The sequence below is a fragment of the Oncorhynchus kisutch genome, linkage group LG14 (assembly GCF_002021735.2).
Source record: "Oncorhynchus kisutch isolate 150728-3 linkage group LG14, Okis_V2, whole genome shotgun sequence".
NCBI classification, from domain to species: Eukaryota; Metazoa; Chordata; class Actinopteri; order Salmoniformes; family Salmonidae; genus Oncorhynchus; species Oncorhynchus kisutch.
The window spans coordinates 49,320,054-49,339,794 of NC_034187.2; the positions used below are offsets into that span (position 1 = coordinate 49,320,054).

Here is a 19,741-nt window from a genome sequence, read left to right on the forward strand (position 1 = left end):
GGACAATGACCCCAAGCATACTTCCAAAGTTGTGGCAAAATGGCTTAAGGACAACAAAGTCAAGGTATTGGAGTGGCCATCACAAAGCTCTGACTTCTATCGCATAGAAAATTTGTGAGCAATGAGGCCTACAAACCTGACTCGGTTACACCAGCTCGGTCAGGAGGAATTTGCCAAAATTGACCCAACTTATTGTGGGAGGCTACCCGTAACGTTTGATCCAAGTTAAACAATTTAAAGGCAATGCTACCAAACACTAATTGAGTGTATGTAAACTTCTGATCCACTGGGAATGTGATGAAAGAAATAAAAGCTGAATTATATCATTCTCTCTACTATTATTCTGACATTTCACATTCTTAATTAAAAGTGGTGATCCTAACTGACATAAGACAGGGAATTTTAACTTGATTTAAATGTCAGGAATTGTGAAAAACTGAGTTTAAATGTATTTGGCTAAGGTGTATGTAAACTTCCAACTTCAACTGTATCATTGCAATCAATAAGCTTCAGCGAACACCCATATTACTTTTTAAAAAGTGTTTACATGTCAACTACTAGAACTAACTAATTTGTTTTGCACACATTTTCACCACTTTTCTACAAAAAAATTTAAGGATATGTATATGGCATCTTATTTTGTTTTCCAGACCCCCCTCAAACATACCAATTATTTTAGGAGATGTGAATCGTGATTGGAGCAGCATACTACTGAAATGTACTTGATCAGCCAAGTTGATTTCACCTGTTGACTCTCTCTCAATGGCACACACTTGTCACATTATAAGGCCTGCCCTGATAAACACCCCCCCCCCCCCCAAAAAAAAAGTTAGGAGCCCAAGTCATAACATTATGATGTCATAATTTCCTTATTTGAGATACGGTGCATTCGGAAAGTATTCAGACCCCTTGATTTTGTCAGGTTGGATGGGGAGCGTCGCTGCACAACTATTTTCAGGTCTCTCCAGAGATGGTTGATCAGTTAAGTCCGGACTCTGCCTGGGACACTCAAGGACATTCAGAGACCTGTTCCAAAGCCACTCCTACGTTGTCTTGGCTGTGTGCTCAGTGCGTTGCCCTTTTGGAAGGTGAACCTTTGCTCCAGTCGGTCCTGAGCGCTCTGGAGCAGGTTTTCATCAAGGATCTCTCTTTGTGCCTTTCCAAATCATGTCCAATCAATTGCATTTGGTCTTCATTATGGGGTATTGCATATAGATCGATGACGGAATTAAAAAATATTATTTTAGAATAAGGCTGTAACGTAACAAAATGTGGAAAAAGTCAAGGCATGGTGCCTTTGGTTTAATAGATTCGTCCTTATCACCTTTACATTATGTAAAGCAACCTGCTTATAATGTCTTCTTTGTTGCAGAACCACAAACAAATCCAACTTCACCATGTCCAACCACATGTCCTTAATACATATTGGAACATTGGTGTCTGCTTGCTCCCTGACATGATCAGAGTATCCCTGGTGAAATCTATCCCAAAAAGTTCCCATCTTGGGTGTCTTTGCCTATTTTTCAGCGGCCACATTGGAAATGACCGCCGGGGGGGGGGGGGGTAAAGGACAAAATCTGTGATGGCACTTTAGCCCAAAATACTTATTTAGACATGCCCTAGGTGTGTGTGAAATTTGGTGGCTCTATCAAAGTCCACGTCCACCCCCCCCCCCCCATAACCGCTGGTCTATGGTCAAAACGAACTTGATGTGACCTCCATGAAGGCCTTAAGAGTACTTTATGATGATAATTATTGTCTATATTACCTTACCGGTTTATATAGTAGGTAGATTACATTACAAATCCATTTTTATATTGTTTGGAATGACTACCCTATTTTTCTTTGAACAGGACATCCAGATTAAGTGACAAGCTTCCCATACTGCCTCCAATCTTTTAAAATGTTCCTTAATGTATCTAGTAGTAATGTACCAAGTCTGATACTTTTATCATACAATTGAACAATTATTTAACCTATATTCGCTGGACTATAAGTGACTGTGTGTACTAGTGGTGCATGAGTCAGCCATTTGTTCACCTGCCCGCAGTTGCTAATAAGCCATCCGCAACCGGCAGACTATATATGAAAAAGTGAAAAATCGGCAGCCCGCACCCACTGTAGGAAAGGCAGAACTATTTTTTTGACGGGGGTGAAGGATTTGTTGTGACTGATTTTGATATGTTTCTGCATATAATTTCAACCAATTTAGTAGGCTATTTGTTACATTAACCTCCTGTCATTATATAATTTTTTGACACCCCTTTTTCTCCCCAATTTAGATCTTGTCTCATCGCTGCAACTCCCCAACGGGCTCGGAAGGCAAAGGTTTCGTCATGCATCCTCCGAAACATGACCCGCCAAACCGCGCTTCTTAACACCCGCTCGCTTAACCCGGAAGCCAGTCGCACCAATGTGTCAGAGGAAACACAGTTCAACTGACGTCGGGCTCCAGGCGCCCAGCCCACCAGAAGAACTCGCTAGAGCACAATGATCCAAGTAAATCCCCCCTGGCCAAACCCGGACGACGCTGGGACAATTGTGCGCCGCCCTATGGGACTCCCGATCACGGCGGTTGTGAAACAGCCCAGGATCGAACCGAGGTCTGTAGTGACACCTCTAGCACTGCGATGCAGTGCCTTAGATTGCTGCGTCACTTGGGAGGCCCCATTTCTGTCATTATGTTGCCCTAGATAACTAAATAAACCCTTGCTCACCAGAATAATGTCATAAATGATTGAAGCATTCAATCTATCTAGTTGACATCAGTAAAGTTAAGCTTTGGGACTGGGATGAAAATTTGAGCTATGACGTCTTGTAATATGAGGTTACATAATTGGCCAGGCCAATGTACACGGTCACCAACAACTGTTCGGGGACGGGGAAGAGAAAAAAAATAATGTTTGTACACTTGTTTACATAGATATGCTTCTTAATAAAACCTATTTGAAACAAGCCAATACACTTTGAATTATCATGGCGTTTCATTATTATTCAGGTTATTACTTATTAAAAATCAACAAATTAAAGAAGTGCCAGGTTGGAAAGAATCTGAGCATTTTCAGATGTTATTGCGAGTGTAGCGAAATGCTTGTGCTTCTAGTTCCGACCATGCAGTAATATCTAACAAGTAATATAACCTAACAATTTCACAACAACTACCTTATACACACACAAGTGTAAAGGAATGAACACGAATATGTACATAAAAATATATGAATGAGCGATGGCCGAACGGCATAGGCAAGATGCAGTAGATGGTATAGAGTACAGTAGTGGGGCAAAAAAGTATTTAGTCAGCCACCAATTGTGCAAGTTCTCCCACTTGAAAAGATGAGGCCTGTAATTTATCATAGGTTGGCTTTTCTGTATATAAAAAAAATAAATGCAGATCCTATTTTGACGCACAAAACCATTCAAACAAATTCTGATGGGCTTTCTCCCACTTTTCCCGAAATATTCACATAACGTCACAAACCCTGTTGCTGTCATTCGATGGCATTGGCATATGTCCTTCAAAGAGAGGACACCGTAATCAGAGAAATAATGTAGCCTAAGCTCCTAAAAATTGGTATTCAACAATATTAAATCAGGACAGGAGCATTTACTTTTTAATAAAGAGATGGTGTCCAGACAAGATACTTAAGGAAACTTTCTAAATGGACATATAGGCCTATAGAGTCAGCAAACTCACACACCCACCCCTGTAAAAGCACACGTCAATCAAAGCCACCAACGCATGTCAGACTCAAGAGCAAATATTTTGCCTTTCCTTAAATGAATTAAAAAACCTAGGTCTACCAAAAGTAGGCTAGAAGATAATGAATTGACAAGGAAAGTATGAAGGGGACAGCTATGCTATAGCATGAAGATGACATTGACAATCATTAAAAGAAACAAATACACGCAACAGCATATTTATCAGCGATACTGATTAAAGGGGAGAGTGTTGGAAAGAATGCATGTAAAATATTATTATAATACTTCTACAGAATTCATTGTCTTACTGTGTGAGGTAAAGATAATAAAGAAATGACAGAAGCCCAACTGGGCACTTTTTGACATTTACTATTCTGTCCTTGAGTTGCGTTCCCATGCAAAACTAGACAGATAGTTGTTAGCTAAGTCTTCAATAAAACTCCCAAGGCATGACTTTTCTTGAATGAATATATTGAAAACGTTTATGTTGTGAAACTGCAAAATACAGAAAAGAATATACTTTAGTATTCAATTCACACCGACATACTGTAGCTGTACATTAAACATTTGAAGTTGCATAAATACAAAGCATGTGCTAAGGTACCATGCATCTGGCATGATGCCAAACCATATAGCTAATTGTTACTCATATGGTAATTGGCTCCTTTCATTACTCTAATGTACAAACATTTATGTAGAATAACAAAGCATATTACACTAGGAACAGTAACAAAACTACAGTATTGTATATTTTACAATTCGTTTGCATGACGCACGAGCAAAGTAATACAGCTAACGACATACATTTAAAGGCATTGCAATTTGTGAGTAAATGCAACCAATATTGATATGTAAGCAACTCTATCAATAACAAGATTATCATCATTAGCTAAATGCTTGAATCGAACTTACAAACAAATATTTCCAAGGCTGAAGCGTGACAAGAAATAACCGAAAGACCTGCACCGTAGCGTTGTTTGTAGCTGCTTCTTTGCGTGCAAAACTAATTCTGTACTTCCTGTTTGCGTCGTCTTTCTAAGTACCAGAAAGCGCCACTAGGGGGCAAATAACACCATTGAACACAATGAAAATCCAATTTAACCATTGTAATAAAATAATCTGTTACCTTCTAACAGGATGGCAGCACATTTACGTTAAGCAGGCCAGATACTTTTGTGTGTGCTCAGGACTTGCGTGCCATCAAGACTAACAGGATAGAGAAACCAGACACATGCTCATTACTCTCACATGGAGCGTGTAAATTATGGTATGAAATAAACCAAAACTTGTTTCTCACAAGTGTAGCAGGTTGTGAGCTCTGCAAACAACATTTCCACTCTGACAATGAGATGGGTATATTACTGTAATTAATATATTGCATTAACAGAAATGTATGTAACCAAATGACAGGGATTAACGGTATTCTACTTTGTGGGGATATGTGGGTGGCATTTTTTTTTGTCTCGTCTAGGGTGGTATATCGGCCAGTCTATCAATTAAGAAAATATTCTGTATCAAATAATACCATGCCAGGTTGGAGAGGATGGCACGTGTCCACTTGACACAAAATTTGAGCATTTTAGGCCACAGAGCCAGAACAATCTTGTCGACTGCTGTTGAATAATTAATGAAGTAAAAAAAATAAAAAATGAAAAAATAGTTTGTCTAAAGGCCGATTTATTTACTAGCAAGCAATGATAATGTGCATTGAATAAAAGAAAGTCCAGACATACATTTTTTTTTGTGCCTATAGTGCTCTACACCCCGCACATCTAGGGATGAGCTGCTCAAGCATCAAAGGAAAGTTGGAAAGAGGAGACACAGTACGTTTAATAGCCAGACTAAGTTAGCAAAACAATTGCTTTTGTCATAAGTCAACACTCCCGCTATTAGGTCATGTGACCTACATGAAAATGAAGTTGTCATAAAATAAATCCTCAAATGCATGTAGACCTATTTAAACAGTTTTGACGGTTATTTTATTTTCATGGCGGGCTTCATCCATAACCGTCAGTTACACGGTTATTCAATTACCGTCACATCCCTAATGAAAATGCAACAACCCCCCCCCCCCCAAAAAAAAATTACAGGAAATATTTTGTTTGCAAAATGTCCATATTACATCAGTTTCACCGGTTGTAAAGGAAAGAGAAATCTGTGAAAATGACCCAAAATGTTTCTGATAAGATTTCTGTTTGGCTTGGATGAATAGGCCTATTTTATGTGGTTGGAATACTATCAGCTTTTAAGCTGCTGATAAACATAGCACCTTCACAGACGGTATAACTGTGCATTCACATTCTTTCAAGATGCTAAAATAAATACGGTTGAAGTTGGAAGTTTACATTACACCTTAGCCAAATACTTTTAAACTCAGTTTTTCACAATGCCTGACATTTAATCCTAGGAAAAATTCCCTATCTTAGGTCAGTTAGGATCACCACTTTATTTTAAGAATGTGAAGTATCAGAATAATAGAGAGTGATTTATTTCAGCTTTTATTTAATTCATTACATTCCCAGTGGGTCAGAAGTTCACAAATCTCATGTGAGTGCATTCCATCTATTGGCACAATGGACAGTTTTTAACATCTCGTCCCGTGTTTTATGATTCTGATTATCTGGACCAGTCCAGTGACTGCTGTGAAAGGACAGCTGACAACATAGGAAAGTCTGTGTGACAGCTTGGAGAGACAGCTGACCGGAGGGAATAGACCCCACTGGGGCTGTCATGGGCTAGCTACCCATGTTGGCATTCTCCGACGCTGCTTCAGTATGTTGGAAACACCCGCTAAGTGCTACTGAAAGTCAACAAAGGAACATACCCCTAGAGCCTGCGAGAGCTGGGGCGCAAGATGGCTCAATGACTGATCACACAGTTACGGACCCAGGAACGGAAACGACTACGAGTAGGAACACAGACATGAGACAACCATACTTCAGGTGTGCAGCTGTGGTTGGGAGAGAGTAACATCGGCAAGGGGGTTAAGGATCCATCAAGGGAGGAAAAGGTGCTTGGGAGAGCAGAGACAGGGACCTCGCATTGACCAGTACTTCTTACAAAGCAGCCAGTCAAATCAGTCGAATGAAGCACAGCGACGGGACACAAACCAAAGTTCGCAGAGCATCAGCACCCTTGTAACGGAGGAAGATAACAAGCACAGAAATGCCGGTGGATGAACTAACCCAACCACAGAGACCTCTAAAAGAGGAAAAGATCAAAGGGCACAGACCGAGTGTGAAGTGGCCAAAAGCTGTTGAAAGAGAGTGGGAAACAATCAACAACGACCTGACAAAAATCTTGGAACAGGTAGGAACAGCAGAGAAAAAGCTTGAAAGGATGGGAGACATCTACCACTACAGAGAAGAGCGCTTTGGAGTAAACGAAAGGAGAAGTGGCAAGACACCACCCGTGCCAGCCAAATCTAGGAGGCAGCAAGAGATCGAGATACTTGTCAGAGAGAGAAGGCAGCTGAGAAAGCAGTGGAAGAAGGCCTCTGATGCAGAGAAAGAAGGTCTCATGCTACTCCAAGAAGACATTAAAATGTCGGCTGGCAACCTTGCAAAGAGCGGAAAACTTAAGGAAACTTCGTAGGAAGACACTCAAGAACACGGTTCTATAAAAAAAAGTTTGTCAAAGACCTCTTCGCAAAGGAAAAGTGCGGAATCCTAAAAACTCCAAAGCCAGAACTGGAAGAACATCTGGAAAAGGTGCACCAGGACATGAAAAGGCATGAGCAGATAATCATCCCACCAATTCAACCACCAGAATTCAATCTGGACACTGACCTTCCAAAATGGAAGGAAGTAGAGAACGTTGTCCGAAGAGCAAGAGCGGCCTCGGCTCCTGGGCCTAATGGAGTACCATACAAGCTCTACAAGAACGCCCCGGATGTTCTATGCTTTCTTTGGAGGCTCATGAGGATAGTGTGGCAGAAGGAAATAATACCAAAGGCATGGCGAAGGGCTGGTGGTGTGCTAATCCCGAAAGAGAAGGATGCGACAGACATCAGTCAATTCCGACCAATCTCCTTTCTCAACATCGAAGGGAAGATCTTTTTCAGTATAACAGCACAGAGGCTGTCCACTTATCTGGAAAGGAACAAGTACATTGATACATTTGTACAGAAAGCAGCATTCCTGGTTTCTCTGGTTGCCTGGAACATACTAGTATGATTTGGCACTAGATCCAAACAGCTAAGAAGGACAAGAGAGACCTCTATGTCATCTTCCTCGACCTGGCCAATGCCTTTGGCTCAGTTCCCCATGAACTCCTCTGGGAATCCGTCAACATTTTCCACGTACCAGAACCCATCACTACACTGGTAAAGGCCTATTTCCAAGACCTGACATCACAACAGCGCTTGGAAGTAGGCATAATGACAGGCTGTACAATTTCACCTCTGGCCTTCACTATGGCCATGGAAGTCATCATCAGGGCATTGAGATGGGTGGTCGGCGGTGAGAGAACTAAGGAAGGGCTCTGTCTCCCACCTATCCGAGCATACATGGATGACATGACTACACTGACCACCACTGCAGCATGCACCAGGCGGCTACTTGCAAAACTGCAGGATAACATCAAGTGGGCCCGGATGAAAATCGAGCCAAGCAAATCTCAAAGCATCTCCATAGTCAAGGGATAGCTTAAAGATGTGAGTTTCTGCATTGGAGATGGCCCGATACCAACGTTGTCTGAGCAACCCGTCAAGAGCCTGGGTTTGATGGTACAACAAAAGCCTCCGGGATAAAGATCAAGTGCAGCAAGTAAGGCAGGACATCGCTGACGGTCTTGAGAACATCAACAAGACCCAACTGCCTGGAAAGCTCAAGCTTTGGGGCCTACAGTTTGGACTTCTCCCCCAGGTAATATGGCCACTCACCATCTATGGAGGTCCCAATAACAACAGTGGAGAAGATGGAGCGAACCATTACCTCATACGTGAAGAAATGGCTGGGTGTCCCACGATGCCTCAGTATCATCGGCCTCTATGGCAAACGGGTCCTTGAACTACCTCTTACAAGTCTAACGGAGGAGTACAAGTGCTCTAAAGTAAGACTTCAGATGACATTGAAGGACTCCAAAGATCAGACCATTAGCAAGGCTGCACCTCCTCTACAAACTGGACAGAAATGGATCATCCAAGGCTGTGAAGCAAGCAACATCAGCCCTGAGACACCAAGACATTGTGGGGAATATCCAGCATGGAAGAGGAGGCTTTGGCCTGGCAGCAAGCAAACCAACGTTCCATAAGGCAACAACATCTGAACGCAGGAAGCTGGTGGTCGAGGAGGTGCGCAGACAGGAGGAGACTGCAAGAAGTGCAAAGGCTGTCTCTCTTGCTAAACAAGGGCAATGGACATGGAGGGAAGGCCTGGAGAGGAGAAAGATCCACTGGAGTGAGCTTTGGCAAATGGAGGCAAGCAACATCAACTTCATCATAAGAGTTGTTTATGATGTGCTTCCATCACCAAAAAACCTACAACAATGGTATGGCGAGGACTCAACCTGCCCCCTCTGCCCAGCTCCAGCGACTCTCAGGCATATAATGACAGGTTGCAAGACCAGCCTCTCACAAGGCTGCTACACCTGGGGGCACAATCAGGTCCTCAAGAGCCAGGCTGCAGCACTTGAGACCAAGAGGAGTGCAACCAATTCATTACCTCCAAAAACAAGCAATCCCATCAAAACAACAATATTCATCTGGGAGGGACAGAAAAGGCCCAAGCATCCTCCTACAAAGCCAGAAACCTAGCCATGGCCGGGACTGGGAGATGCTTGTCGATATTGGCCAGCAACTCATTTTTCCACCTGAAATTGCTTCTACCAACCTTAGGCCAGACATGGTACTCTGGTCCCCTTCACGAAAGGCTGTGTACACCATAGACCTCACAGTCCCGTGGGAAAACTCTGTTGAAGAGGCCTAGGAGCGTAAGAAACTGCATTACACAGAGTTGGCAGCATACGCAACTCAGCGTAGCTGGAATGCAAAAGTCTGGCCAGTTGAAGTGGGATGCAGAGGATTCGTGGCTTCTAACACCATCAGGTTGCTGAAAGAACTTGGAATCCATGGACAGGCTCTGCGGCAGACCGTCAGAGCAGTTTCTCAAGCAGCTGAAAGAGGCAGCCAGCGGATCTGGATGAAACGGAAGGACCCTTGCTGGGCTATAACTTCATGACCCCCCACCCCCACACGAGAACCCAATTCAGATCCCTACAACTTGAAGAGGGCATATGAGGTATGCGGTCAGCTGTAGGGCTGGCTCAGGGAAGAGGACGCCCCTGCCTTGCATAGTCCCGTGGGACATCTTAATTGGGCATGGGACACAAACTAAGGCTTGATCACCCTTTAGCTGGCCACCTTTGATGAGGGTGTTTAGTGATTAAAGGCTGAAACACCCACTGATTCGAAGGTACACTACTGAGGATGTGTCCCAAAATTGACATCTTAACCCAGTCTAAGAAATAAACGTCCCATGCCACTCTGTCAACATCACGGCAAATCTCATGTGAGTGCATTCCATCTATTGGCACAATGGACAGTGTTTAACATCTCATCCCGTGTTTTATGATTCACACACTCAATTAGTATTTGGTAGTATTGCCTTTAAATTGTTTAACTTGGGTCAAACGTTACACACAAGCTTCCCACAATAAGTTGGGTGAATTTTGGCCCATTCCTCCTGACAGACCTGGTGTAACTGAGTCAGGTGTTTAAGTCTCCTTGTTCGCACATGCTTTTTCAGTTCTTCCCACAAATTTTCTATAGGATTGAGCTCAGGGCTTTGTGATGGCCACTCCAATACCTTGACTTTGTTGTCCTTAAGCCAGTTTGTAGTAGTATGTCTGGTCTCATTGTCCATTTGGAAAACACATTTGCGACCAAGCTTTAACTTCCTGACTGATGTCTTGAGTTGTTGCCTAAATATATCCATATAGTTTTCCTTCCTCGTGAAGCCATCTATTTTGTGAAGTGCACCAGTCACTACCGGAAGCAAAGCACCCCCACAACATGATGCTGCCACCTCCGTGCTTCATGGTTGGGATTGTGTTCTTCGGCTTGCAAGCTTCCCCCTTTTCCTCCAAACATAACAATGGTCATTATAGCCAAACAGTTATATTTTTGTTTCATCAGACGAGAGGACATTTCTCAAGAAAGTACGATCTCTGTCCCCATGTGCAGTTGCAAACCGTAGTCTGGCTTTTTTATGGCAGTTTTGGAGCAGTGGCTTCTTACTTGCTGAGCAGCCTTTCAGGTTATGTCAATATAGGACTTGTTTAATTGTGGATATAGATACTTTTGCACCCGTTTCCTCCAGCATCTTTACAAGGTCCTTTACTGTTGTTCTGGGATTGATTTGCACTTTCCACACTAAAGTACTTTCATCTCTAGGAGCGGTATGACGGCTGCGTGGTCCCATGGTGTTTATATGCGTATCATTGTTTGTACAGATGAACGTGGTACCTTCAGGCATTTGTGATTTGCGCCCAAGGATGAACCAGACTTGTGGAGGTCTACCATTTTTTTTCCTGAGGTCTTGGCTGATTTCTTTTAATTTCCTCATGACGTCAAGCGAAGAGACACGGAGTTTGAAGGTAGGCCTTGAAATACATCCACAGATACACATCCAATTGACTCAAATTATGTCAATTAGCCTATCAGAAGCTTCTAAAGCCATGACATCATTTTCTGGAAATTTTTTAACTGTTTAAAGGCAGTCAACTTAGTGTATGTAAACTTCTGACCCACTGGAATTGTGATACAGTGAATTGTAAGTGAAATAATCTGTTTGTAAACAATTGTTGGAAAAATTACTTGTGTCATGCACAAAGTAGATGTCCTAACCGACTTGCCAAAACTATAGTTTGTTAAAAAGACATTTGTGGAGTGGTTGAAAAGTTTTAATGACTTCAACCTAAGTATGCCAACTTCCAACTTCAACTGTACATTCATTATTCATTTTGGTTGCCTATCCTGACGTGAAGTTTGTTCTATAGATAGTACTTGACTCTGATGTGTGCCACAGAAGGTATCTGACTCTAGCCACAAAATTAAGGAAATTATTAGGGGGAGATTTCGGCAGGCAAGAAAATGGCCTTTCTAATTTCCTTAATTTTGTGGCTAGAGTCAAATACTTTCTGTTGCACACAATCATAGTCAAATATTTTCTATAGAACAAACTTCACGTCAGGATAGGCAAACGAAATGTATAATTTATATGTGTGTTATATTAAACATAGAGGAGGGAGTAAAATGTAGGCAAGCAATAAACATAAACAACTACTAGTTGAATAAGACATGGGAGAGATGGCAAATTGTCAGAGATTTATTTATAGACTCATACACTTGAAACAAATAGCCAAACCAAAAACTGCAGATTTTACTAGTGCCTCCCCCGCGATCAAACCGACATAAAAAAATCTAATGAAACGCAGCCTAACGTGATTAGAAATCTCAACTAGCAAAGATGTCGCAGCAATGAAGTGAGTGCACAAAGAGGGGGGAGGGGGGGTTCTGGCCTGGGGAGATTTAGCACAACACCGGCAATGGTATCATCCTCTTTATTTCCCAAACATTACTTTTCTTGCCCTCCCTTCTCTTATTTTCCACTCTACATTTCGCAGCTTTTTAATATCGAATTAAACTCCGACATTCTGCTTTTTGCCTCCAAAAATCAGCATTACCTTTTTCTGCCCGTTGGCGTGTTGGGTATTTAGCGTGCGTAGTTAGGCCCTAAAGTTTAGGCTTACGCAGCAATAGCCAAATATAATTAAAGAAAACCTCAAGGTAGCCTATAGATATAAATTGCATAATATGGTCCTTTATGGACTTTTTTTATGTATTGTTTTCTCTTTATTCAACCCGCCTGCCTTTCATCCACACAATATTTAGCCTAACGACCCTAAAACAGTCAGCCCTGCGGATATAACAGGAGACTGCGGGTTAGGAGTCAATCTGTGCATTACTGTGTACTTCTTATACCCTGACTATACCGCTCGCGTTGCAAAATAAATGTAGGAATATTTTTTATTCAATTATTGCACCCACACTGCTTGTGCACGTCTGCTTTGCCAATGGCTAAAATATAAGTAATTCCTATTTCTGAAGCAGATTGCGCCGCAAGTCCTGCCTCTCCCATCTCCTCATTGGTTTATAGAAGCAGGTACCGACATGCCATCTCCTCATTGGTTATACCCACGTGGTTGATTGAAAGATGAACTGTTTTGCCGGTTGTCATGGTAATACTATGAAAGTGTAGATGCCAATCAACATATAAGTTCAAAGATGAAAAAGCTTGGAAGGGGGAGAGATGACTAGAAACGATTCGGTTGACCGTTTGATGTGTGGATTAATTGTCGGAGTAGAAGACCTTGTGCATTTCAGGTAAAATAGCAACTCAATATTTATATCCCAGGTCAAATTAGCTAGCAACAGCAACCTACCTAAATAGGAGGAGCGAGGAGCTCGCAAGTGCAAGCTAACTAGCCATACATGTTTAATGCTTTTCGACCTGTCCCCAAATTAATGTTCAGAGTTTGTTTTGATATTTTAACCAGGTGTCGTGATCGCGTTTGGTGTAGGGGGGCAAAATAAATGTATACACGTTAGCGCACGCGCGCAGCGTGTTACTGTGCACTGATGTAAGTAGCAAGAGTGCCCCTGGCGTTGTGTTAGCGGAAAAAAAAGGTGACATTCGAAAAGTGGACTCATCACCATACTAGACTGCTAAAGTTGAATTAGTCAAATTGACGCATATTGGCTGACGGTTTTTTGTAATCAGATTTGCATGCATCAGCAGGTCAACACTAGACTTTCCCTCCACTTCGAAAACGTTGACAAATTGGTAACGGCCACTTTTAATCCTTCGAACTGAAGGCACAGCTCAAGACCGTGCTGTTCAGAAAAACTTTTTAAGGATGCGCCTTGGGTGTGAGAACGCGCTTTACAAATTAGATAAATTATTATTAAACCAATAGTGGAATATTGCACAATAATATAATGGAATCATTGAAACAAATGCATTATTCAAATGTAGCCAGTTTCATGTAACCCATAATGATATTATCATTGCTGTTCATCATGGGTTGCAAACAAACTAATCACAGGAGGAAATTTATCTACTGACGTAACACTGAGAAGTATATAAGTATATAAGTTGTGTATATAAATCGTGCATTATTATGAATCTTATTTTGATGCATTTCTCAACAACAAAAACCGCGACATCATACATTTTCTAATCACATCACGGACATTAAAACGGTTGTAATAATTTGACAAGTTACAGCTACACAATTGACCTACACGACTGTCGCTGGTCTCGCTTGACTGAGTCGAGTAAATAAACCATAGCAATAATAACTGAATGCAAAGCACGACATATTAGACAAACACGTCAAAAGATATTGGTCTTACGCATTGGATTTACAAAACGAAATATATTACAGGAAATAAAACATTTGTTCATATGGCTAGCGCTAATGTGTTACAAAGATGGTGCCTAGGCCTGTGAAGCTATTGTGAGCGTAGAATGCGTTTTCTTACCCTGTAGAGCTGTCCAAACTCTGTTCATGCATATCCATGAAGGTTACAGTTTAAAATGTGATATTCCGCGACACTGAAAAACGGAGTTGGAAGTACTGATCACGGGGACAAACAAGGGTCATGTGAGAAAGACCGTCCAGAACACGTGAGGTACCGACAGGGCAAACAGTTAAAATGGAGACCGCTGTAGAGCTGGAAGGGTGGTTTCGTTCTGCGTGTTCTTTTGACTCTATCACGTCCCCCTCTTCTTGGAAAATGCGAGATTCGGGTGTCAGAATTGGCTACTGTAAAAACTTCTAACGACATTTACCGTCGGATTTATAGATGGGAATTTGGCAGATATTTCCGTGATTAACTGGTTTATTTCTATAAATGTTTTATTTATTGTTCCCTGGTTGGGCTATTTGCACTCGTAGTGGTGTTAAATGTATCCATCCGCAAGGCTGCGTCTAAAGTTGCCTTGTCGTTGTGGATAATAAAGTATGGAGTGGAGTCTATTCTAAACACGGGTTGACTCTTGATTCCGCTGAACTTGTACAATTAAAGTATTGTATCCGAATAGTTCTAGCTCAGCCTTGAACAAAAGTAGTCAGTGCTGGACTGACTGAAATATGTTCCGGTATTCATGTTGGGTCTATGTACTGTTTATATTTAGGTGCAGGAGCTCCACAATACTTTTGAGCTAATATTCTATAAGAGAAACAGAAGCTCAAGGAGTATAACATTTGGGGTGCTGGTACTCAGCTCGGGTGAGCTCATGGCAGAGTCAAGCACAGTGTCTAGTGCAATTGAAATCAGCAGCCTAACTTTACTAATGAGCATGTTGTGCACATGCACTGGGACCCCTGAGCTCCACAGCCCCACATTACCAAAAAAGTTTCTGTCAAAGAAATACTGCGTCTAAAATACGTTTTTTTTTTACTGCAGTAATTTTGCTGTGTAACTGCAGTCAGAGTGCAGTATAATTACAGAACGCTGCAGTTATTCCACAATTACTGTGTCCACAATACCACAGTCGACTGTAGTTACTGCACTTTTATTGCAGTTTTAAAACTGCTATATTTTTTTGTAAGGGCCAACAGACATTGTTTTGGGGGGTTGTTGGTCCCCTGGAGGTTGTGGGCCTGTCATGCCAAATAATGGCCCCCAGCCAAAAAGTGTCCCACGGTCACTTTCATTGCTGTATCAATGGTATGATGATCTAATGATTTGAATTTTGGAGATCATTACAGTCTAAATGATGTTCTTTTCATCCCTGCTATGCAAATAAGGCTGATTTCCGCAAAAATGTAGCTGTTTAAACGAGTTGTGTTTAGCTAATAAAATGAAAACATTACTTCTAACTACTTTTGGGCATCTTGTTAACATTACAACAACATAACATCCATGTCTTAAACGTTACTACATTTCAGAAATAGCTAAGAAAATGTAATCTTGCTTGACACATTAATGTTACTTACCTTACAGATTACAAAGTCAGTATTTTAACCTGCCCTATTATTACACTGAAATAATATAATTTCTTGCATAGCACATTAGTACACCCTTGATGTTGAATATATATGTATCTATTGTAGGTCCTAGGATATTTATTTATAAAAATAAAAAAAACTTTATTTAACTAGGCAAGTCAGTTAAGAACTAATTCTTATTTTCAATGATTGGCATAGGAACAGTGGGTTAACTGCCTTGTTCAGGGGCAGAATGACAGATTGTTAGCTTGGGGATTTGATCTTGCAACCTTTTGGTTACTAGTCCAACACTCTAACCACTAGGCTGCTGGAACTAATAAATACCCTCAAAGGAAACCTTACAACTTACAATAATGAACACCTGGTGAAACAGCTGTGAAAACCAACCTGGTAGTATTTAAGATTTTTATATATAAACATTGATATGTTTTGGGTACATTTGTGCCAATTTTTTTTACACTCACATGGCAATCATAGACTAAAATACTAAATTCTGGTGCGTGGGATATAGAGGAGGTTGCTGTGTGGGTGGGAAGTTATGCCTGTCACTTGTTTTCAACAGGCAGCCAGTCTCGGAAGGGGGACTTGAAGAGAGAGGCTGAAAAGTCCAGGGCCTGCTGCTCTCTTTGTTCCGAGTGTTTGCAGTACTAGTGTTATCTCACATATTGTGTGCCCAGTATGATAGAGCAAGACCACTTTCTTGGCATATAATAACATGACAATAAGAGTATCTGTAGATGATGTAAGGAAAAGTTGGAGGGTCTTTGGTAATGGAGGACATCAGGTGGATCCAGGCCTGGGTGTTGGGCAGAACCCCTAGGTCCTGGAGAACAGGAGCAGTTTTTTTTTCTTTTTTTTCACCTTTATTTAACCAGACAGGCTAGTTGAGAACAAGTTCTCATTTGCAACTGCGACCTAGCCAAGATAAAGCACAGTTCGACACATACAACAACACAGAGTTACACATGGAATGAACAAAACATACAGTCAATAATACAGTAGAAAAAAAGAAAACAATGTCTATATACAGTGAGTGGAAATTAGGTCAAATAAGGGAGTTAAGGCAATAAATAGGCCATGGTAGCGAAGTAATTACAATATGGCAATTAAACACTGGAATGGTAAATGTGCAAAAGATGGATGTGCAAGTAGAGATACTGTGGTGCAAAAGGAGCTAAATAAATAAATACAGTATGGGGATGAGGTAGATAGATGGGCTGTATACAGATGGGCTATGAACAGGTGCAATGATCTGTGAGCTGTACTGACAGCTGGTTCTTAAAGCTAGTGAGGGAGATGGGAATCTCCAGCTTCAGTAATCTTTGCAGTTCATTCCAGTCAGTGGCAGCAGAGAACTGGAAGGAAAGGCGACCAAAGGAGGAATTGGCTTTGGAGGTGACCAGTGAGATATAACTGCTGGAGCGCGTGCTACGAGTGGGTGCTGCTATGGTGACCAGCGAGCTAAGATAGGGCGGGGCTTTACCTAGCAGAGACTTGTAGATAACCTGTAGCCAGTGGGTTTGGCGACGAGTATGAAGCGAGGGCCAACCAACGAGATCGTATAGGTCGCAGTGGTGAGTAGTGTATGGGGCTTTGGTGGCAAAACGGATGGCAGTGTGATAGACAACATCCAGTTTGCTGAGTAGAGTGTTGGAGGCTATTTTATAGATGACATAGCCGAAGTCAAGGATTGGTAGGATGGTCAGTTTTACGAGGGTATGTTTGGCAGCATGAGTGAAGGAAGCTTTGTTGCGAAATAGGAAGCCGATTCTAGATTTCATTTTTGATTCAAATATTTTTTATTAAACACACACAAGAATGGTGTATAGGTATACAAGACAGGTATACAATTCTTATCTAAACATAAAACACAACAAGACCCAGAGTTCTGGGTGCAGAACAAATAGTACAAAACACGACATACAAAACAAGGACACGTAGAAAGACAGAGGGAAGATGTCCCCCCAACCCCCCCCCCCCCCCCCCCCCCCCCCCCCCCCCCTCCCAACTGCTCGGGTGGTAGGGCCAGCACATGCTGACCAGAGGTAGATTCAAATATTACAATTGAGAGTGCGTTAAAAAGTACAAATTCACAGCGCCGACTCATCCAAGTAGGAGAGGAAAGGCTGCCAGATTTGATCAAATGTTGATAATTTATTGTTCAGAATATATCTAATTCTTTCTAAGTGTACAGTGTTTGCCAATTCACTGAGCCATAATTTGGTAGAGGGCGCTTCCCTCCTTTTCCAAAACAACAAGATGAGTTTTTTTGCCGAGATGAGACCGTACGAGATTAGTTGTTTTTGGGGGTTGGTTAATCCGTTTAGGGACTCAGATACTCCCAGGATTATCAGAAGCGGATCTGGATCTATTGAAGTCTCCAAAACTTCAGAGAGGATCCCAAAAATTCCACACCAATAACCATGCAAGCTAGAGCATAGGGCAAAGCAGTGGAGTAGTGTACCCTGCGTAGCCTGACATTTATCACATGTAGGGGATGTGTCAGGAAATATCCTATGCAGTTTAGTTTTGGAATAGTGTAATCTGTGTAATATCTTGAATTGTATGAGACGATGTCTGGAACTAATGTGTGGATATACTCCAAGCTCTCTTCCCAGTCTGCCACCGAGATGTCAGTCCCTAGTTCTTCCTCCCATTTTGCCTTGATGGCATCAGTAGAAGGTGTGCTAACAGATTGAAAAGCATCATATAGACGCGATATCAGTTTATCTGAGGTGGGGCATATTTTTATGCATCCGTCAAACATGGAAGGTTTAGCATTCCCAAATGTCGGGAGGTGTTTTCTAACGTAGTCTCTAATTTGTAGGTATCTGAAAAAATTACTTCTGGGAAGATTATAAATTTCCCTCAGCAACTCAAAGGAAGCAAAGGTCCCTTCTATGTATAAATCCCCTATGGTACTTATCCCCAACTCTCCCCATCGCTCAAAGGTGTTATCAAGGTTAGAAGGGGCAAAGGAGGGATTCCTGGCGACAGGGAGCATGAATGACATTGGTCTAAGCTCAAAGTGGACTTTAATTTGCTTCCAGATTCGGACTGTGCTATGTATAATAGGATTGTTACAATAAAGTGACATCTCCAGATTGACTGGCGACAAAATCACAGCGCCAATAGAGAAGGGGTGACACTCCTCACGCTCCATACTAAGCCAGCTGGATGCCGGAAGTACGTCATCCAACAGAAACGTAACAACGCGGAGGTTAGCGGCCCAGTAATAAAATATCAAATTTGGGAGAGACAATCCTCCTTCCATCTTGGATTTACAGAGGTGTTTTTTACCTATCCTGTGTGTTTTATAATCCCAGATGAAAGGATTGATAATTGAGTCCAGTTGTTTATGAAAGGATTTAGGTATGAATACTGGGATGTTCTGATATAGGTAGAGCAGTTGTGGGAGGAAGACCATTTTAATGGCATTAATTCTTCCGAGCAAAGAAATTGGGAGAGTTCTCCAAAATAGTATGTTTGCTTTGAGTTTTTGTATCAGAGAGGGGAAATTCTCTTTAAATAGTAAGGAGTATTGTTTGGTAACTACAATTCCTAGGTAGGTACATTTTTCTGAAGATAACTTAAATGGGAGATGTTCTAGCCAGGAGGTATTTTGCGACCGTATGGGCATTAATTCACTCTTGTTCCAATTTATTCTGTATCCCGAGAAGGTACCAAACAAATTGATCACATCAAGAATAGCTGGGATACTAGCCTGGGGTTCTGCTACATAGAGGAGGATGTCATCTGTGTATAGGGAGATCTTATTTAGAGTGTCTTTAGTATTATAGCCATGTATTGCTGCATGAGATCTAATCGTCTGAGCGAGCGGTTCGATAATTAGGGCGAAGAGCATAGGCGACAGCGCACAACCCTGCCTTGTCCCCCTGTTGAGGTTAAATCGGGGCGACAATGATTGGTTAGTGAGTATTCTGGCACAGGGGTTCCTATATAAAAGCTGGATCCAATTTATGAACCCATCTCCAATATTACATTTCTGTAGGACCTTGAATAG

General features: G+C 41.7%; 1 protein-coding gene and 1 long non-coding RNA gene across 9 annotated transcripts in view; both read right to left on the reverse strand.

The window, feature by feature from the left end:
* usf2 (upstream transcription factor 2, c-fos interacting) overlaps positions 1-14,696 on the reverse strand; it is a 28,376-nt gene extending 13,680 nt beyond the window's left edge. For 2 of the 8 annotated variants that reach the window (XM_020500712.2, XM_031788487.1), the window contains exon 1: positions 14,246-14,652. In XM_020500712.2, coding sequence (XP_020356301.1) covers positions 14,246-14,273 — 28 coding nt within the window. In that variant the 5' untranslated portion in view covers positions 14,274-14,652. Of the gene's footprint in view, positions 1-14,245 lie in introns of all 8 variants that reach the window. The other 6 variants (XR_004202818.1, XM_031788486.1, XM_031788484.1 and 3 more) reach the window with 6 other exon arrangements.
* On the reverse strand, positions 4,158-4,799 carry LOC116353390 (uncharacterized). The gene is made up of 2 exons (XR_004202819.1): positions 4,612-4,799; positions 4,158-4,194 (listed from the first exon to the last, which is right to left on the reverse strand). It is a non-coding gene; the product is annotated as an uncharacterized LOC116353390 (long non-coding RNA).
* Positions 14,697-19,741: the final 5,045 nt, after the last annotated feature.